Source organism: Macaca thibetana, chromosome 3, assembly GCF_024542745.1.
Source record: "Macaca thibetana thibetana isolate TM-01 chromosome 3, ASM2454274v1, whole genome shotgun sequence".
Lineage (NCBI taxonomy): Eukaryota > Metazoa > Chordata > Mammalia > Primates > Cercopithecidae > Macaca > Macaca thibetana.
The window spans coordinates 57,609,367-57,632,406 of record NC_065580.1 but is presented as its reverse complement, the minus strand read 5'-3'; the positions used below and the strand labels follow the sequence as shown (position 1 = coordinate 57,632,406).

Below are 23,040 nucleotides of genomic sequence, written 5' to 3'. Positions count from 1 at the left end.
GATTTTTTTCTGTTTTCCCACCTTACCTCACACTTGCTACACCCTACCCTCCTTTCTGCACAGTCTCCACTCTGAGTCTAGCTGGCTGCACTGGATTGGGGCGTTCACATACCTACTTACATATAACTTCTGAAGTTCATAGTATTTTGTTTCTCCTCATAATGTTGTAGGTGTAGGTTATGGGTGGCTTTATTTCTCTCTTAGTAGATATTTACTGTTTTTAAGGGATAAGTAGAGAGGTTAAAATGTATATGTCAGCCTTTATACTATAAGAGTCCAGGATGTTTACATAAGGATTTTCAGATGGATAATGATGATGATAAATAGTTGGATGGGTAGATTAACACAGGCTTCTAGATGTTAAAACTGGAGATGCTTATTTTGAAGTCCTCTGCATATAGTTGCTTCCCAAATCTTTCTTTGTAGCTAGCCCTTTCTACAGAGTACTAGAAATATAAAGACAAAGACCTACTAGGTTCATCATGTTTTGACCTTGTAATGCCACTTGTAAACTTAAACCAAAGATGACTCTTGCTTAGTCTTTACCAGACAACATCCTTTATAGTGCCATGCTTTTCTGCCACCACTTCTTGTCACCATCTCAAATACATAGATATTATATTTAAGTTAGTGTTGCAAAAGTTCACAGCTTTTCTCCAGATAGTAAAGAGCCCCTGAATCCCCAAAATACTATTGAGTGCATACTTTTTCATACATCAATAGCCGCCAAGAAAATTGTATCCATTTTCTATTAAGTTGGTAAGATATATTAAGGAATAAATTTATTTGAAATTTTTTCTGCACTCACACCTTTCATCAACAACCAGCCCATAAAATCATGGTCAGTATTTTAATTTTTATTATAATATGGTGTAATTAAGTATTCAGGTCGATTCCACTTGATATGAATTAAATATCATCACTGTAGAATACAGCTTGGCTAGTTTTTATATCCACTGTAAACCAGTAAATCTCCTATGCCCAGAGTTCATAAATAAAGACTTCATAGCCTACATTTCCATGATATTGACTGGGTTTGTGCTCCCACGTAGGCAATATCTGAGAAAGATGAAAGAGAGTGGAATATAAAGGAGCAACATTTTCTATGTTCAGTTTTAGGGTTTTTTTAGTTTGTTCTTTGGTTTTGGTTTAGTTGTTTATTTTCCTGACTGAATGGAATAAAGATTTCTGGTAAAAAGGAGCAAACTGAAACCTTGATACACGGAAAAAGGTCTGAAAGGTTACACCTCCAGCTTTACCTGTACATAAGGTGATGGGACTGTGGTTAGCTTTCATTAATGTATGGATTTAGCTTTAAAAAAAAAATACATTCAGGATTTACTTTTATATTATCAAATGCATTTTTGAATAAAGGAAAAAAGAGACAAAGATATAATACCTTTTGTCGGCAAAAAGTCGTCTATTGTATATTTTGTCCTTGCACAATGGTCTTTCTCTTCCTCCTTTTTCTTGTTAATTCTAAAAATAATTTTCATATTTTAAACTCACTTATAGTAAGGATTCCTCAAACTCCTAAAGACCAACTAGGAGGAAAAGCCTTATAACTTTTACAAGAAAATTTAGTTATATTCTCCAGTTTGTATACTAAGTATACAGCAAAAATCTAAAATATTAGAGGAAAAGGTTTTGTGATAATTAGCTATTACCATATAATACACTACACATTACTTAACCTATGGAAATTTTTTATGTTCATTATTTTCTTTTGTACAATCATCACCTCTAAAACAAGAACCACAAATTTTGTTTTTTTTAAAAAGGCTAGTCAATATAAAATAATATAGGGTTGAAGGATATAGTTTCTGTTTTTTGGTTTCTGCCTCTCTCTCTAATATCTGAGTACGTTGCATGATTCCTAAACTGGGCTGCCTTTCTGGAATAGGAGGCCCATTCTGGTCTTCCCACCAGAACAGACCTCCATACAACCTTACATGAAGTTATATAACCAAATGCTTGTTGTGGCCCGTACAAGACACTGCCTCCCAAGAAGGGAACAGTGCCTGACTCTAGATTTAGCATTCCTGTTACTGAATCTGTGACTTCTAGGACCCAGGATGCAGCTGCATTTAAACATGAATGTTGTATTTACCCAGTTTTTCTAGGGAGCAGAAAGACAGACAACAGAAAAATAAATAAATAAAAGGTAAGATAGCAAAATTAAAAGTCATTCTCTTGAATATAGCTATTGAAAGACATCACAAGGCTGAGGATGGTGGTGCACCCCTGTAATCCCAGCACTTTGGGAGACCAAGGCAGATGGATCACCTGAGATCAGAGTTGGAGACCAGCCTTGTCAACATGGTGCAACCCCATCTCTACTAAAAATACAAAAAAATTAGCAAGGTGTAGTGGTGCACGCTTGTGATCCCAGCTACTCAGGAGGCTGAGCCACAAGAATTACTTGAACCCAGCAGGTGAAGTTTGCAGTGAGCCAAGATTGTGCCACTGTCCTCCAGCCTGGGTGACAGAGCGAGACTCTGTCTCAAAAAAAAAAAAAAAAAAAAAGACAATACAAAAGAAGAATACAAGTGCAAAAATCCTACATTCTCATTTTATTTAAATTTCAGTTCTATCAAAATGAACCCAGTGTTCTATGTGTCTGATTTCACATTAATAAAGTGTGAACATGAGACCAAAACCTGGCAAGACACAATGAAAAAAGAAAGCTTACAGGCCAATATCCCTGATCAACATAGATGCAAAAATCCTCAACAAAATACTAGCAAACCAACTTCAAGTTCTCAAAAGCAATTGCAACAAAAACAAAAATTGAGAAGTGGGAGCCAGTTAAACTAAAGAGCTTCTGCACAGCAGAAGAAACTATCAACGGAGTTAAAAGATCTACAGAATGGGAGAAAATATTTGCAAACTATTTATCTGACAAAAATCTAATATCCAAAATTCTTAAGAAACTTAATTGAACAAGCAAAAAACAAATAACTTTATTTAAAAATGGGCAAAAGACACGAACAGACTTCTCACAAAAGAAGACATACAAGCGGCTAACAAACATATAAAGATATTCCATATCACTAATCATCAAAGAAACACAACTCAAACCACAAAAGAATACCATCCTATACTAGTCAGAATGGCTATTAATAAAAAGTCAGAAAACAACAGATGTTGGTGAAGCTGCAGAGAAAGGGGAACACTTATATGGAAAGCAGTTTGACACTTTCTCAAAGAACTTAAAATAGAATTACTAGTTGAGCAAGTAATCTTGCTACAGGGTATACACCCAAAAGAAAACAAATCATTTTGCTAAAAGACACATGCACTCACATATTTTTGCTGTAGCACTTTTTACAATAGCAGAGACATGGAATCAACCTAGGTGCCCAAAATGGTGGATTGGATAAAGAAAATGTGGTACATATGCACCATGGAATACTATACAGCCATACAAAATAACAAAATCATGTCCTTTGCAGCAACATGGATGCAGCTAGAGGCCATTATCCTAAGCAATTTAATGCAAGAAGAGAAAATCAAATATTGCATGTTCTCACTTATAAGTGGGAGCTAAACATTGGATACTCATGAACATAAAGATGGCAACAATAGACACTTGAGGCTACTAGAAGGTGAAGGGAAGGAGGGGAAAACTGTTATGTATTACTATGCTCAGTAGCTGGGTGATGGGATCATTCATACCCCAAACCTCAGCATCATGAAATATACCCAGATAAGACACCTGCACATGTACCCCACTGAAACTAAACTAAAAGTTGTAAAGGTTTTTAAAATAAAGTGTGAGTAGAAGTCCTCTAATCAATGGTAAGAGTAAGTGACCTAGATTTTTCCATGTTTTCATTTTGAAGTTATTTTAAACCTCTAAAAAATTACAAAAATAGTACAAAGTGGCTCCACATAACTCCCACTTAGCTGCCACTAACATTTACATCTTTCATAAGTACAGTCATTGAGCCCAGGAAATTAATATCCATATAAACTATTAACTAATCTTCAAACCTTATGTGAATTTTTCCAGTTGCTCCATTAATGTCCTTCTTCTGGTTCAAGATCCAATTCATTATCCCACAACAAATTTAGTTATCACATCTCCATATTCTCCTTCACTCTGTGATAATATCCCAGTCTGTTTTTCTCTTTCATGACCTCGGCCCTCTCTAAGAGTACTTGTCAGTTACTTTATTGAATGTCCCTCCACTTGAGTATGTCATATGTTTCTCATGATCAAAATGGCATTCCTGGCCAGGCACAGTGGTGCGCACTGTGGTTCCAACTACTCAGAAGGCTGAGGGGAGAGGATTGCTTGAGCCCAGTAGTTTGAGTTCAGCTTGGGCAACACAGTGGAACCCCGAGTGTTTAAAAATACACACACATAAGTTTATTTATTTTTGACAAGTATACTACAGAGGTAAAGCTGTGCCCTTCTCAGTGCACAGTATCAGAATGTGGATATCTTCTTACTGAGCTAGCATAAAGGGGTCTCTGTTTTCTGTAATGAAAGTGTACCTGACTAAAAATTTAGTAAATAAATGAAATAGTGGATAAGCTTTCTGATGTGCTGCTGAATCCGGTTTGCCAGTATTTTATTGAGGATTTTTGCATCGATGTTCATCAGGGATATTGGTCTAAAATTCTCTTTTTTTGTTGTGTCTCTGCCAGGCTTTGGTATCAGGATGATGTTGGCCTCATAAAATGAGTTAGGGAGGATTCCCTCTTTTTCTATTGATTGGAATAGTTTCAGAAGGAGTGGTACCAGCTCCTCCTTGTACCTCTGGTAGAATTCAGCTGTGAATCCATCTGGTCCTGGACTTTTTTTGGTTGGTAGGCTATTAATTATTGCCTCAATTTCAGAGCCTGCTATTGGTGTATTCAGGGATTCAACTTCTTCCTGGTTTAGTCTTGGAAGAGTGTAAGTGTCCAGGAAATTATCCATTTCTTCTAGATTTTCTAGTTTATTTGCATAGAGGTGTTTATAGTATTCTCTGATGGTAGTTTGTATTTCTGTGGGGTCGGTGGTGATATCCCCTTTATCATTTTTTATTGCGTCTATTTGATTCTTCTCTCTTTTCATCTTTATTAGTCTTGCTAGCGGTCTGTCAATTGGGAAGCACAATTAAATTTAAAAAATATAGCAGGCTGACTATGCCAGAATCCAGGCAAAGCTAGGTGCATGTTTAATCATTTGGTTTTTTCCAGTTTTAGAAGCTGATATGATTGACTACAAATTAATCTAGACTTTTACAGGGTAGGAATATTTAATCACTGAATTTGCTCCATGGTTCCATGGCCTGAAGAAAATCTCAATTAAAACAGTTCTTAATGCAGCATTAACCTTGCTGATCTCAAGTGTTTATTTTTTCCTGTTGCATAGTGTATGTTATTCTTTCATCAGTGTGACCTTAATCATCCACAGATTTGTCAGGTATTGTTGAATACAGTATTCTAAATAACCTAGGACCCAAAAGCTCCAAGCTACATGCTTGCCTGATTGGGCAAATAGTACAATGTTGGAAATTCTTTTTCTCATCTTTTAGTTTAATTTAAAGAAGCAGCAGTTGTTTTGTTTTTGTTAAAACTAATCCAAGTCCAAATAACTTAATTTTCACAGTGAAAGATAATTCTTAACTTTTTAATTTTTCATCATCTAGATGTGTACTCTTCAGTGTATACCGTTAAGAAGTTTATTTTATGACTTGTCTTTTTACAAGTGAAGAAAAATTTGTGAAAATTGTGGTTTTTCATTAGCATGCTAGCTTAAATCTTTGTTTTTGAAGCAAAATGTCGTTAAAAGAATACACACAAACACACATGTGCCAACACATACACACAGCTACACATTCATATATGCACATACATACAAGTACCTTTTTTAACATTAGTTGTATATTTTTACATCCATTCTGACATAAATGAAGCAATGCATGTATCTGTTACTGGTTTCTTGTAAGATTCGGCCAACAATTCCTTGAAAATATTTAAAATGAAACAAATGATGCTCTTTGTAACAGAAAGTTAGAACTAGTGTATAATTTTGCCTCAAAGTGTGAGTCTAGGACCTCTAACAGTTCTTAAAATGCAAATGTTTATAACATATAATTTTGTTTCAGCATGAAATAATAGTTTACTTTGGAAATATGAAACAACCAAGTGAATAGACAAAACATATTGATATCTTATGAAAAATAAAGCAGATTCTCCCTAAATTCTGATGAGGACTGCGTGATGACAAGTGGGAAAGTATAATAAATAATAAATCGTACCCAGGAAATCTGGCATTGTAAATCTGACAAAGATAAAGAATCAATGAACTCTGCCCTTCTGGGATACATTGCTTAGAACTAGTAATTTACTCAGATTAAAATGAAAGAGTCATTTACTTTATAAAAAGATAATTGTACAAATTTTACCATGAAATGCTTCCATATGGCATTGGCATTAAGAAGTAGGACTGTATTCATAAGTTAACTACGTTAGGCTTTTACTCTTTATGTTTATTGAACATGATTGTTTTATATATTATTGCATTCGTAAGATGATGTTAAACCTATTATAAATACATATCCATGTATTGAACCATATTAATAAATAACAAATATCCATAACATTAATTGTTGTCCTCTGTATAGTCTTTTACTTTTGGATAAGCTGCTTATAAAAAAAAAAAGGTTTTGGATGAACTGTTTATAAAAGGCGCTCAATAGATACTTGTCAAATGAATTCCTTCTTACTAGATGAATTTGCCAGTAGCTTGGGGGATTTGGTGAAAACCATCTGGATAGTTATTCTCCTTAATCTAAATTAAGTGGTGTTTATGCCTTGTTAAACAGAGTTTCTGAATTGATATTTAAATTGGGTAAGCTTGCTGGAACCAGAGTACAGGGTTTTCAAGTCCTGAGTTGCTGGCATGATAAAATGAGTTAGTACCTAGAAAATCCCTTAGTAGTCAAACCACAAACAATACTCAGTAAAGGTTTACTCTTATTATCCTTCTGAAAGAAAGATTTCTTAAGGTACTCTCAAATTTGATGTTGTAAGTTTAAGTTATCCTTCTTCGTATGAATCATATCTTTGGCTGCAGAAATACTCATATGTTCGATTATAAACTGCTTTCCCCAACTCTACTTAGAGTGTTATGAAAGAGAAAGCATTTGCTCTGTGTTAACTTTCTAAAATTGCAAAACTTCTAAACTCTAAAATGTATATGTTTCTAAAAGTTTTGGGTGCGGAATTGTGGATCTGTGTTTAATTTGATGGTACAGAGAAACAAAATCACTCATACACTCTCAGTGAGATTATAAATTAGTACTTTTTCATGAGTTAGGAAGGTGGAAATCTAGTCATATATGTCAAAAACAATAAAAGGATGCATGCCCTTTGATCCAAAATTTCACATCTAGGAATTTGTCAATACTATATTATAGAAACATGATAAAAGATTTACATTTTAGTAGGTCCAATACAGATGACACGTGACAGGTAAAAACTGGAAAGCCCCAAATGTTCAATAATAGAAAAATGATAGAATTACACAGCTTCTAGCCATGCAGCAGACTACTACTGTTGCCACCTTAAAAATGATATTGTGCAGTAACACACATTCACATTGAATGACATCGTTAATATTCTGTTAAGTAGGAATGTCAGGCAGTAAAAGTAATATGCACTTTATGATATAATTTCTTTTAAAAGTATTTGCACATATATGCATAGAAAATTATTTGAAGGATATTCACCAAAATATTAATGGTGGTTATTTCTGGGTGGCAGGATTGCAGGTAACTTCAGTTTTCTTTTCATAACTGTGCTTTGTCTACAGTGATATGTATTATTACTATAATAATAAAACCCTTAAACTTCACTGAAATACATTTAAACTTATCAATGTATCTTAGTTTCAAATTATATTTATATAAAAATATCTATCAAGAAAAATACAGTTTTCTTCATATTTGTAGGAGTTAATAATTATAAAACCTTGGTGTATTTGGAAAACAATATTAGGAAGCAAAGCCTAGTTTTCAGACAGCATGTTTTTGCCTGTAATAGGATTTATAGTATTGTTGATATTTTTTAATGTGTGTATGTGTGAATTAGCCATGGAGAATTGAAAACATGAACTATATTATCAAGGAAACCATGTTCACAATTTTAGACCTTATTTTTAAAATAAGCCCAAAGAGTGTATTGGCAGCATTCAAATTCTGACCCACGTGGAGTAACAGCAAGCATACCATCTCAAATAGTGGGGTATCAATTGAGAATTTATAATGTCTTTGTTTCAGTCATCAGAAACAATTTGCCGTCCTCAGAAATATATTTTGAAAGATGTGGTCTTTGTCCTGAAATGCTCCTTTAGCAATACAAATAAATAAGAGAACCATATGCACTTGCAGGAAAGCGATTTGCCTTCTATATTGCACTAAATGGTGATAACATGATGACATGCCATCCTACTATTTGGCATGAGACGAATGGCTAGACCCAGCAGTATATCTGCAGAGAAGAGAGCTCTGGGTTTTAACTGCCAATTTTCAAGTCAGTGCTGCTTATAGTTTCTATAATATGTTCTGAAATTTGTTGCTGACTCTGAATGCTTTGTTCCACTTTGGTAGACCATTTCTGCAATCCATGAACAATTAAATTATATTACTTTTTATTAGAAATTGTGTTATCTGTTCTTTATTTACTGAAAGAAATAACTCTTTATTTTTCAGAGCTTCCATATGGCTGGGAAAAAATCGATGATCCCATTTATGGCACTTATTATGTTGAGTAAGTCTCTAAGTGTGATATTAACTTGTTATTAATATGTTGTGAAATTATGTTCGTATTTTATTTATTGAGCATGGGTAGCTAACAGCCCCTTCATTTCCCTTTCATCTCACTTTGAAGTATCCAGCAAGACTAGCAGCACTAGCTAGCTGCTTCTTTCCTCTCCAGCTGGCTAATTTGTCATTCCTTTCCTTTGACTCAACGATTCTAAAACACCAATTGAAAAAGTGTGTTTCACACTGTCCTCTAAATGAGTGATAATTAAAGATATCAAAGTAAATGCCTTTCATTTTGCAATCAAAATGTTGGGAGCTGACTGGTTGTGCAAACGAGATGTTCTATTAAAACAGATTTTGAAGTCAATTAAATGAATCAGCCATATTTTTTAGTTGAAAAATAAAATAAAATTTAGATTTTTTTTCTTTTCTAGGACCTCATTCCAAATCAACAGTATTCTTTCAGTACATTGGATTTTTATGTTACCTATTGGAGGTTACATTGCAATAATTTGTTGTAGTATGAATGATCCCCCCATGCATCCTTTTATTCAGAACAAAGAAACTGTTCAGGTTTAATTACATACACATATGTTTCTTGGAAAATTAAGTAATATTCATAATTTTTAAAAGTTAAATATGTGATTTATGTTTCTAGAACTCTCTCTCCCAATAGACGATTGTTTTTCATTCTTGTCTATTGTTTAATATTCCTAAAGTTATTTGGGTGAATAACAAAGCCTATATATTCCTTATGGGAAACACTACCCAAGAAATCCAAAGGTTGAAAAACAAGACTTCCACATTGTTCCTCAAGATCTTACTTTGTTTTTTCCAACCACATTCTGTTTAATAATTACAGATGGTCAAGGGTTACAGGTTGGCTTTAGTGCTAAATTGTTTTTGTAACAATATTCAAAAACCATTACTGAGCTTTTATTAGGTGTCAAGCCCTTCTTGGCACTGGAGGTGTACAGATAAGTGAAATGTGTGTGCTCTCTGCCCTTGAGGATCTCCCTCAGGAGCACTTGTCTTAACTACTTTCACCCATCATTTTCCTTTGGAAAAGCCCCAGTTTTGGCTCCACAGTCATTTCCAGATTCACAGTGAAGGTGAATTCAGTTCATTTTCCATGTGCAGTCTTCTAGCATAGTATCTAATGTATGGTGTCACACGGACACTGAACAGATACAAAAAAGTAAGATTAAGTACATAGAGGTATCTCTCACTGCAAAAATAAAGGGACATCATTTATAAATAGTTATAAGGCCTCTGTGTCCCACTAGATTGCTGATGAATTAAAGTACCCGTATGTTTTAAATAACATAGTTATAGTCCATAAATAAATATAACACTAAATGTTTCACATAAATGCTAGCTTGTCTTAATTCACTGAATCAAACTGTGCTGTGTCTAAGCCTATTACATCAGATATTCAAGGAAATTCCATGTAAGGAAAGAGAATTGAGTGTGAGGCATATCAGATCTTATCTTTAGTATATTTCCTCACAGAATCATTGAAAAAGAACCATTCCTTAGTCCATATGTTGGCAAAATCCATAAAAACCCAGATAGCAAATATTTGGGGTGGAGGATGATACGGCCTCTGTTACAGCTACTTAGCTCTGCTGTTGTAGCTTGAAAGCAACCACCGGCAACATCAGCTATGTTCCACCAAAACTTTATTTACAGAAACAGGCAGTTGGTCATATATTGCCTGCAGGTCATAGTTTGCTGGCTCCTACCCTATTTTAATTCTTCAGATTGTTTTTTCATATCTTCAGCTCCTGTCAAGCTAACTTCCAGTGCAGGAAAAGGTTTAACTAAAACCTTTCTTCTCTGTCCTAATCATCTAACAGAGAGGCAAGACAACCCTATGTCAGAAAGCTATGCTTCACCCCTTCTTGGTCATTGAGATGTGTGTTCTGCAAGTGAAGATATGCTGCTGGTAGATCCTTTGTAATTCATTATGAAATTGGACACTGGCTGTAACCCTAAATGAAAATTTTTCTTGTTATCTTTATACTTCAGATGTTTTGTGTGTGTGTGTTTGCCTACATTATACTTCTCTCTACATTTCTCCACTTCATTTTCCATGTAACACAGCCATAGTCAGAGAATTATATAGAATTTAGTCAGTTATGTCTTCTATAATTAGATCAGGCTGACATGTTTTAATAGTTTTAGATTTTAAGTGATTGGGAGGTTGTATATACAGGTCACAGTGGGTCAAAATAGTTTAATTTCCTTCCCGTTACACTCAGTTCTATTATTTGTCATGGTCTTGTCCCCATTGTATGATTTTATAGAGTTGACCAGTGTCAGTAATTAGGTGTGTGGGTGTAGCAGGCCACGCAGAAAACTGAGACAAATAAACAGATAATTCAAACTTAAAGACAATGTTAAGTAGAATATTATCCCAATATCTATTGGAAACATCCTTTTGAAAAACTTCATAAACATAATTAAGATACCTGTTATTGTATATGATGTATACATTACTTGAAATGGGGAATATCTTCCATCATCCCAAAAAAACTTTTGAAATATTTTAATTGGAATACACTTATTTACATGGTTTGTTTTAATTCTGTATCTCATCTCTATTACGCTATTATTTACACAAGGTATATATTGGTTCTGAATAGTAGCCTTGTTTATGGTAACTATAAGAATATATAAGTAAACATAGAGGTTATTCATCACTTTCAGTATGTAGAGTGTTTTTGTTGGAAGAAGAAAGTCACCTAATTTCTTACCATAAAAGATTGGTAAATGTCTAAAGTTGCTATCTCAACATTTCCATTTCAACTGTCTAGATTAAGATTCCATTCATAATTATGGTGATAGCCTTAATATCTTAAGGAATTATATTTTAATTGGTAATATTAATATTTAGTTCATATAACAAAGCAATATCTTTTTTGTTAATATATAGTCAAGAAAATGTTGATTTACTGATACTATTAATGATAATGAGCAATGGATTATCTGTACAGCTATCAATTTTATGTTTAATTACACACCCATTCATACAATTGGAGGTACTCTTTACAAAATATGAAAAAGATTCCACCTTCCAACCCAGTAGCAAAAAAGCTTACATGTATGGGCACAAGAGGTCCGGTTTAGCAGTTAGCACCTCTCTTCGGATAGACCAACAACTGGGAATAGAAGTTGCAGGTTGGGCACTGATTGAAATCAATGTAATGTCTCTAGCACAGTTGCATAAACACACATTTTCCTCTCAGCCACAGACAAGCAAATAGGAATTCCAGCAATCAATAGCAGAAGATAATTTACACAGCTAGAAAAGGAGAAACCTGGACTGAGCAGGCTTTGACCACTATAACTGACTTTACCCCACTATGCCACTGTTCTGTCCCCTGCAAATTCAATTCTAAGATTGTAGGTTTAATATATTCAAGAACTAGAAAAATCATCATCATGTTATGGAAATTGTTAACCTTTATTGAGTGCTTAGTATGTGCCATTAACTGGTCTCAGTGCTTAACAGTTTCTATCACATTTGTAATTCTCTCTATAGTGATAATGAGCTAAATTGTCTTAAGTTTACAGATGAGGAAACCCTGGCTAAAGAAGTTAAGTAACTTACCTAGAACCACACATTATTGAGATGAGGGGCTGAAATTTGGACCCAGGTAGTTTGACTGCGGAGCCCAGACTCCAAACTCTTAACCAAAATGCCTGCTATAAATTTAGCATTTATAACCCATAATGGTCTGAACAAGCCTTTGGGACCCATCCCTGGAGAAGAATGAGGGATTCCTCAAGAACGTCTCCTCCCTGGCCTCCCTGTAGTACTGTTCTACAGCAGGATGCCCGACAATGCGAGGTCATGCTGCATCCAGAGCCTCAGGAGACAGGCTGCTGACCCAGGCATTCTGAGCCACAAGCTCCATTACCCACCACTTTGGAGTAGCCCTGGACAACAAGGCCACCGAGAGCAAGACGTGAAAGAAAGGGAATCTTTATTGTTTGGACCTTAACATAAAAATGTTGGCCCTCATTTGGATTAGTAGAGGCAACACACAGCTATTTTAGAGAACAATGGGCCCTGCTCAACATCTTTTTAAATTTTATCTGCTGTCTGTGCAAACTGACTATGTAGCAGCAGAAAGAACTTAGCCCAATTTTTCCTGACAGACACCAAATCCGTGATGGTGCAGCACTTAGCACTATGTATTAAGAAGTCCTAAAATTGCTAGCTAGGAATGTAACTGTCACTGTTCATAAAGATAGGAAAATTTTTAATAACAATGTGCAAAATGGAGAGTTGAACAGCTGTGACTTTTGTACAAATGTGGTTCTCTCTCCTCTTTTGTGAAATTATGTCTGCTGGGTACATTTTGGTTTTAATGGCAGCTACACAATTTGCTTAACTAGCTGCTGGTCCAGAAGACACAATTTGCTGGGACAACTTTCATGCAAAACTGCCTTCTCTGGCAGAGACAGAGAAGCAAACCATATAACTGTAGTTAAAATGATAGTGGAGACTGGCAGATGTGATTTTCATGTAAAGGTTTTACAAGTTTTTCATGTGATGTCACACATCTGCTACTATAAAACACTATTTGTATGCAATTCCAGAAAGTATGAAAAATACTGCATAATATCTTCAACGTAACATTTAATGTAAATGGAAAAATTGCATTCATTTCATGGTTAGTGGTTGGTATCCATCATGATGTAGCAAGCTGGGAAGTGGTTAGAGAGAACTTGAACTCAATATATTATCTTAATAATGCTTCATGCCTTTGAGTAGCTTTCTAAATTTTCTAGGAGAAATGTTCCTAACTTTAAAGTTTATAAAAAGTCAGTAAACATATGAAACATTTTCAGTTAGAAATAAACATAAAAGAATACCCTTTTAAAATCTCACTAAGGAAAGCTCTAAATCTTATAAACAGCATTTGGACATATCAATTAGTATCTCTGAGTGGCCAAAAGTATGGGCTGCAGAGTTGCACAGTGTGCTAACCCTGTAGCTCCCCAGCTGTGAGATCTTGGGTAGGCAGGTTATAGACAAGAAGGAGGAGGGAGGAGGAGGAGGAAAAAGATGAGAAAGAAATGAGGAAGGGGAGGGGAGGGGAGGAACGCTTATTGTGCACTTAGTACATGCCAACTGTTATTCCAAGTGATTTACATGTACTAGCTGATTTAATCTTCCCAGAAACTCTAGAAAGTCTATATTATTATCCCTATTTTATAGGTAAGGAAACTGAGCTATAGATATTTTTATAAGTACTATATGATAGAGCCAGAATTTGAACCTAAGCAGTCTTATTCCAGAGTTGGTATTTAGCACTTAACATAGATATGTTCAGTAAGTGTTCAATAAATGTTAGAATATTTTAATCTTGTATATACCAATAATATGTAGAAAGCCTCTCCTTTTGGCATTACTTACTTTTCCAGTACTTTCGTAATTACAGTAGACTTCAAAAAGTGAACAATTCTAAGAGAAACTTTGATTTGGAAAGAAACATATAATCCCATGGCCAGAGTGTGCTACAATGAATAAAAACAGTGTTTCTTCAGAATTATTAACAGTTCCATAGCTCCAGAAACTGGCTTCCAAAGGGGTTGAGTCTTCAGTCATTCATAAGGAGGTTATATTGTCATAATTATCTAGAATATGTATCATCTTATATAGCTGGGAATTTCTTATAATAATAGTAGAAATACTAATGTGTAAGGCATTATTTTAACTTTTTATTTTAACTTTTATTTTAATGTGCTTTTACATCCATCATCCCAGATGACAGTCACAACATGTACAAAAGAGAAGATCAAATCTCAAAGGAGTTAACTGAGTTTTCTAAGGAAATATGACTGATAAGGTCAAAGCAATGCTGATGCCATTTAGAAAAAAAAACAGCCTCTCGATAGAGTAGCTATATTTTCATGTTAATAAGTTGGTTCCATTTTTATACTTTACAACATATTTTCCTCTATTAAGCAAGCATGAATCAGTAAACTCCACTTTATAGTTGAACAAAAGGAACAAGGATGTCAAAACAAATAGTGAGTGTCCTACCTCTAACTGAACTAGAGCCAGCTTTTTTATTAATTAACTTATTTGACCTTAACTTACAACTGGTTTAACGTTTTACGTCTTTCTAGCTGACCCAGGCTGATTTCATAATTTGGGGCATCATTTCTTCCAGCCTGGATAAAACCAGTCATCAGGCCTCAAGAGACATGAGTCCCTAAGATACCAGCAGTAAGTTAGGGGGCCTCCTAGCTCCACACACATGCTCTTTATACTACGTTAACTTTTCTGATAGTTCATAGTTGATAATTCCCACTTACCTCCCCCACCCTCTGTACTGCTCACTCATAAAAACTTCAACTGACTCTTACTTTCCTAATGTTTCTTTCAACTACCAGTCAGTTAAAAGGCTTATGGCTTCCCTTTACTTTTCATGACAGAGTCCCTCAAACTTACTTACTTACTTACTTATTAATTGAGACTCCAGGCTGGAGTGCAGTGGTGCAATCTCGGCTCACTTCAACCTCCGCCTCCCAGGTTCTAAGCGATTCTCCTGTCTCAGCCTCCCAAGTAGCTGGGATTACAGGTGTGCGCTACCACACCTCAGTAGAGGTCGGGTTTCACCATGTTGGCCAGGCTGGTCTCAAACTCCTGACCTCAAGTGATCCGCCCGCCGCAGCCTCCCACAGTGCCGGGATTATAGACATGAGCCACCGCACCCAGCCCCCTCAAATGTTTTTATACCACAATCCTTTCACATGAAAAGAAGTCTCCTGTCCAGTCTCTCTTCTCACCACTACCATCCAGGCAAGATCTGGAGGTGCTTCATCTCCCTATTCCTGAAGTTAGAGGTCATTTTTCCTGCTGTGAGACACTTCACCATTGCTGGCTCATTCTAACAGGATGGACATTTGCTCTCTATCCTAGTCACACTCCCCCACCCCTAAATGTCTTTCCCACTGAACATGAAAGGATGAAAACTTGACTCTGTAATTAAATACACGTTTATTAGCGACTCTTACATCTTATCAACAACCTTACTTAACAAATCTTCTGGTTTCACATAGAGGATGTTTTAGGCGCCCAGAAGTTTAAATTGGTTTAATCGCAGATGGACTTTTACAAATAACAATGAATTATTCACCTTGATGTCAGTTATGTATAAATAACTGTTAAATAAAACAAGGTAAAATAAATGCCTTTTTGTTTTTTTGTTTTTTTTTGAGACAAAGTCTCGCTCTGTCTCCCAGGCTGGAGTGCAGTGGCTGGATCTCAGCTCACTGCAAGCTCCGCCTCCCGGGTTCACGCCATTCTCCTGCCTCAGCCTCCCGAGTAGCTGCGACTACAGGCGCCCACCACCTCGCCCGGCTGGTTTTTTTTTTTTTTTTTTGTATTTTTAGTAGAGACGGGGTTTCACCATGTTAGTCAGGATGGTCTCGATCTCCTGACCTCGTGATCCGCCCATCTCGGCCTCCCAAAGTGCTGGGATTACAGGCTTGAGCAAAATAAATGCCGTTTTTTACAAACAATTTTTATAACTCTAAAACATTTTCTTTGTCCTAAAGCCAATAATAAAAAGCAAAGGAACTATTCCTCTCACCAACATTTATTTGAGAATATATTTGTAAATAAAGATAGCTGCAACATAAACACATTTGTGGGGCGGGGGGCAGTTGTGTTTGTCTTCAAGCTTTTTTTTTTTTCTCCCCCCCAGAGAGATGGAGTCTCACTCTGTCACCCAGGATGGAGTGCAGTGGCACGATCTTGGCTCACTGCAACCTCTGCCTCCCGGGTCCAAGCAGTTCTCTGCCTCAGCCTCCTGAGTAGCTGGGATTACCGGCACTCGCCACCACATCTGGCTAATTTTTGTATTTTTAGTAGAAATGGGGTTTCACCAACTTGGCCGGGCTGATCTTGAACTGCTGACCTCGTGATCCATCCGCGTCGACCTCCCAAAATGCTGGGATTACAGGAGTGAGCCACCACACCTGGCCCAAGCATTTTTTCTGAATCTAACAAATCAGGCCCTTGTTTAGGCACCTCTGGAGAGGCCTAAGCATAGACAAACAGCACAATAGCACACAGGGTAGCACAGAAGCAGGGAAACTTCCTGGCAGAGGGTAACAGTGTGCGGTACACAGACCCTCACCCCTTGACGTCCCAGGAAGAGAGGGCAGGAATGCTCACAGCTGGAGACACCATGCTTTCTGCTGCCAAAGAAGGACCATGTTCCTTCCTTCTACTCCATCATTTTTATATGATGAATGGCCTTGTGAAGGCAGGGAAGACAGTCTGAACTTGGGGAATTGTTGATTAAGAGAGTTGCAGACAACCTTTGGAGCTGGATGTGAGCTGCGTGAGAAGTGCTGTCCTGCTGGAAGAGGGGACCCTTGTCCCAGGTAGCTCATTGCTAGGCAACCCAGAAAACACTGCTAGCATCTTTCATTGGACAATCCTGTTTGCCACTCACCAAGGCAATGTTCTATGACAAATAGATGATGATTATTCTACTATTTGTGGAACAGTTGCTCATATAGCTTATTAGTTTTCCTCTCTCGAGATTGAACATGTTCTGCTTCTTGTGCGTGAACTGCAGATTGTCTCATGCTAACAATCTGTATCATTACATACTTTGGAATCATATCTTAGGCTGAGATTAAGTTCTAAACTTAGCCCATAAAGTGAAAATGGCTGAGTCAAAATTACCCTAAAATTTCCTCAAGATCCTATCCTGTTGGTGACTGGCATATTAAAACAACACTGCCACTTTTTTTCCTTTGGTGTTGGAAAATAATTCTTTCTGGAATTAAAGTAGTTGGCTGGCATTTGCATCTCCTAGATCTTTAATAGATTCATAACTGGGATCACAGTCAGCCCAAAGAGATGCCAGCAGTGTCAAAGGTATGAAGGAACTTAGTTAAACTGAGGAAGTCAAACCAAAGCAGACTGATATTATTCTTTGGGCATCCTATAATTGAATAATAAAGCAGAAGATGGTTTACCCTAACTGGGTAAAATGTATTACCACTTCATCCCCACATGAGAACTATAATTCATCTCTTTTTCAATATGCAGGTAATGTTTTTCAAAATTCCTTTTGTGTGTCATAAGTCATAATGTTAGTAATAGCTTATGTTTTTTCCATCCACAATTTTGAATTTACAGGTTAGTGCAAAATTACATTTAACCTCTCTAGCTTTAATTTGTTAATTGAATGGTTTGGATTAGGTGATTGCTAAGATCTCTTTTAACTCACTGCCACTTTATCTTAACAAGAATAAATTTGGCCTTTTTTTCTGTAAGCCTCTGTATTTTCTCATTACAGTGGCTGATCAAAAAATACTTAAAATTTTTAAAGCATTTTCTTCCATTTCTACTTTTTATTTGGTTAAACAGTAACATATATTACCATTCTTTTATTTTAATGATTTTAACAATCCCATCATGTGAGTGTTATGGAAAGAAGGCCTCTCAGAAGGGCAAATTATTATCGTGGATTCTTTTTACCAAGCTATAGAAAAAAATATATAAATATACTTGATATCCAAAGACATGAGGGCTGATATTAATACTGACATTAAAAGGGCATTACTAAAGATAAAGGATAAGTTTATGAACAAAAAAAGGTGGATAAGAACTGGTTTTTTCTTTCAAAGTAATTTATTTGATTCTGACCCCAAAATACAGGAAAGGAGCAAGGGCAACCCCTGCCACCTCTTGGTCACACATCTTCCTAGTTTATGCTTCTCTAAAATATCCTTTGTATAACAGTAAGCTCATGCTGTCCCTAAGCATTTCTTCACATTATAACAGCCACAGAGTATGGTATACGACAAGGTGGGAGTTAAAAAGAGATGCCCCTTTCACAAGGCAGGGCTCCCTCCAATTAATGTTCCAGGTCCCTTTTGCCAATATTGAAACCAAAGTAACTGGTTGTTCTATTGGTTTTCTAAAACTCTCTCCTGAACAAGTAGGTCATAGACAAATTATGCCTCTACAAATCTTAGAGCTGTTTAAAATAACCTTATAGAAAGGCAGTGACTAAGGCCCTTCCCTTGCCCCCAGCTTTAGTCCCAGGCTGCCTGTGGCACCTGGATTGCCGCCCCTGGATCCCCCACATCCCAGGGCGATGATGCAGGAAGGGTAGGGTCCCTCATATCCCAAGGTTGCAATGGCGGAAGGGTAGGCCAGGCCAAGCATGAGGAATAAACACGTATATATACACGTATATATACGTATACATGTATATATATGTATACATGTATATATGTGTATATACACACATATATATACACCTATATAGATACATATATATGTATGTGTATATATACACACACACATATATGGAGAATATATAATATATATATATTTTTTTCCTTTTTTTGAGACGGAGTCTCACTCTGTCACCCAGGCTGGAGTGCAGTGGCGCAATCACTGCTCACTGCAGCCTCGACTTCCCAGGATCACACCCAGCCCAGAGATATATTTTTAACTACTGTCAAAGCTGAACACATTAGAAAGGAAAATTCTTTTTCTTTTTTTTAACAATAAAAAATGACATCGTTAAACAGTATTTATTACTAGTGTTTATCAGATGATTCCATATTTAATTAGATGAGATTATATTACATAGACTGAGTTAATTGTGTAATAAAAATGGATGAATCATAAAAACTTTAATCAACAAATTTCACATTTCAGTTTAATACAGTTAAGTAAGCCAAATTACTAGTATAAAGAAAAGAAATTCTATTCTGTGTCTGAGAAGGTTAACTGGATTTACTAAAGGCAAAAGAAAAAAAAAGTCTATTCGTTATGCTAATAAAATTAGTTTTGCATAAATGTAGTCTCAAACTTATCATAAGGTTACATATCTCTGAAAGCTTCTTAAGCCCTACTTGTTGAGTTTGTTGTAATGTAAAGATCTTAATTCAACTTTCCACTAAGCACAACACTCACCTATGGAGGATGACAGGACCCCTTCATTCTATTCTTCTTACTTCACTTTCTCCAGTTTTAATTGGGCATCAAAATAATGTGAATGTATTTTCAGATAAATAAAACGACAGGAATGGTTATCTTTCTTTTTCGCTAGTGTTGCTTAGTAATTTATTTTGGGGCACTGACCTCATATGTAAATTTTATCTCCAAGGGAGTCTTATTTAGTAACTATTAAGCCAGAGAAAAAAATATGAATAGCTACCATTATTAAGTACTTGTTATGTATTAGGCATTTTGTAAAACTCATTTAATCACCACCACAATGCTTAATGGGAGATGCTATTACTGCTATTTTACAAACACAGAAAATGAAACTTAAAGAAGCCGGGCTATCAAACTAGTAGGTGATAAAAATATTGTTGCAGCCGAGGACAAGAATTAAGAGTCTTCACACTGTCCATATTGAAGTTGCGTTTGACTCCCAGGCCCTGAATAGTCCAAGAATGTCAAAAATAAATGTATACAGTGCTTCATCTTTAAACATTTTCATATATTTTATCTTGTTTGCTCCTCAAAACAGTCCTATGAAATGACTAGAATATTTACAGGTGAGGCAGTTGCAGTTCAGAAACATTAGGGGAATTTTCTCAAAGATAGTGTGTGGTAGACCAAATCTTCAATTGTAGCTTAAACCCAAAATGCTGTTTTGGTCTGAAAATGGAAGAGAAGGACCACTCAGACTCATTGGAAGTGGCTTTCACTTTGGTGAATCCCAGTGAGATTGAGGATATCAGAGAGTCAGGTGGCACCCCCTTGCCTTTGTTGGTGTCCAAGGTTTGGTGGTGAATATAGCACAGGTGGAGTGAGAAGTGCTCCCCTTACAGGTGACTTTTATGTGGGTATTTGGGAAGAGTTCCCACCAGCATTCAAGGTTCCACCCTGATACATAAAAAAATTCCTTGCTAAGTGACATGTTTCTATGTCCTTTTATAAAATCTTTCAACTGCCAAATAATAAGTATACATATTCATGGAGTATATAGTGATATTTTGAAACTTATAAAATATAGTGATCAGATGAGGGTAATTAGCATATCCGTCATCTCATTTATAATTTAGTTGTATTGGGAACATTCAATATCCTCCATCTAGCTGTTTGAGACTACGTATTGTAAATTATAGTCATCCTACAGTGTTGTAGAACACCAGAACTTACTCCTGTCTAGCTGTAAGTCTGTATCCTTTAACAAATTGCTCCATTTCTTCTTAGATCACTGGCCCTCAGAAGAACTGAACCTGGCCTACAACGTACAGCATTCTTTTATAAGTTTGAGACAAGACATACGTAGTTTTGTTATTGTTGACAACCTCCATTCTCCCTCACATGGAACTGTAATCTTATTCATAAATATTAGCACAGAATCACCTTATTATCATTATCATAATTGCCAGAGACATGACCCACACTCAACTTCCAGAGTCGGTAAGGGCAACGAGTTCAAGAAATGGATATTAGGACTTGCCCTGAGGGAAGCCGAAAGACAACCCTTGGAACAGATCCTTCTGGTTTGAAAGCAATGTTACACAAAGCCAGGTCTCCCGACTCCTCATTCATGCCCTCATTACCATTTCATTTCTCACTTTTTCCAATATGTAAAATGCATACACACACACATTTTCTGGTAAAACATGTTCAGTCCCTGTTTCTATGCACGTAATCACTGAGTTCTTTAAAAATATTTAATATATCAAAATCTGAATTTTCACATTTTTGTCTTCAGAAAATCAGCAGGTAATTTACAATGTTTTTAAAGTTTCCAATTTCATAATGAAAACTGATAAAAAGAAGTTGAGAATCACCTGGCTGAAGTGTATTGCAGATTACCAGACATAGCCCTTGTCTGTACATACATAAGTAATTTTACCATAAAAGTTAAGTGTATATTTGTAGCAGAATCACATAACTTGATGTTCTTGGATGTTGGCACTACATGGAGCTAGGCTTTGTTCGTGCATCTGCTGCTTAATGTGAGATCTGCAGAAAATGGTTTACCCTCTCGGAAGAGCAAGTGATTTAAAAGCATGCAACCTATTTCACTGAGGGTCAACATATAGTATTTACTAGGTGAATATTAGCTCCCATCCCACTCTGCCATCCACTATCTTCCCTTTAGTCTCTCCTTTGTCTTTTTACAAGGCTGACATTCATTCTTCATACAACTGTTTCTTTCAACAAACTGGCATCTATTAAACAGAATTTAAATCTGAATTGGAATTAACTTTAAAAGTGCACAAATGGAATTTTCTTCAGAAATATCCAACATCACACCTTTCCTGTTCTTTATTAAGAGCTTCAGAATGAAAAACACAAACTCAGCCCACTGTGGGGATATAGATCTGTATTATGGAAAAGAACAAACAAGTTATTTGAAAATACATCCCCCATTACAGTTACATGAAACTAGCATCTCATTTGTGCAAAGCTTTGATCTTCTAGTAATGGCATAATTTTAGACACAGTGTGTGAATTATATAAAACTGTGTCACAATACCTGTCCCCAATAAACCAATCTATTAAAAACAACACTGAAGCAACTTATTGCCACCTTTCTCTGTTCTTAGTGCTGCTGAAACTTTATCCTCTATTCCCACTACTTTTTCTCCATGCCTCTTCTGTCTTCCCAGGGTCCTTACCTAACAGAATTGTAGCCTCCCGCTCACTCCTAGATCTTGCCGTCACATTTAGTGGCAAGGTATTGAAAGATTCTATGTAGATTCTAGGTATCCAGCAATATATCCTTTTCTCCCTAAAACTTATCAAAAGTATTTTTTCTTGACTTTGTCGTGTTTTCTAATCCCTCTTGCATCACATTCTAGCATATAAAAGGAATTGCTATATATTTGATTTCCTCCTGGTCTATGTGGTCATAAAGACTCGGTAGTCAAGAATAATACTTCTTCAATGTTTTCCTCATCTCTGAATATTCATCTTGGAAACCTGAAATTTGGGTATTATATGGAATTGGAGTTAATTTCATGGCCTGGTGACTTTCAGAATCTGCCACAGCCTTGTCAGTTTCCCCTCACTAGCATTCTTCTCCTGATTCCCTCCTTCCTGGATAATCGCAGACATCAGTGAGGTTGCCTTTGTGATTGCCCAGTATTCTGAGTGTCTTTGGTAATTCTCTGACTCTCCTTAGAGTCAAGCTCCAAAGGATGCCTGTATCCATGGCTGTCTATGTCTATCATTATGTATGAATGCATATTTTTTGGAGTTCAGTTAAGTTATATTGTGACTGCACATTTTAGCAACTCATAA

At 36.1% G+C, this 23,040-nt stretch overlaps 1 protein-coding gene across 4 annotated transcripts in view; it reads left to right on the top strand.

Moving 5' to 3' along the window:
* Positions 1-23,040, top strand: part of MAGI2 (membrane associated guanylate kinase, WW and PDZ domain containing 2) — a 1,483,072-nt gene that overhangs the window by 1,108,158 nt on the left and 351,874 nt on the right. For all 4 annotated transcript variants that reach the window (XM_050782786.1, XM_050782785.1, XM_050782788.1 and 1 more), the window contains exon 7: positions 8,712-8,769. In XM_050782786.1, the coding sequence (XP_050638743.1) occupies positions 8,712-8,769 (58 nt within the window). The remainder of the gene's footprint in view (positions 1-8,711; positions 8,770-23,040) is intronic.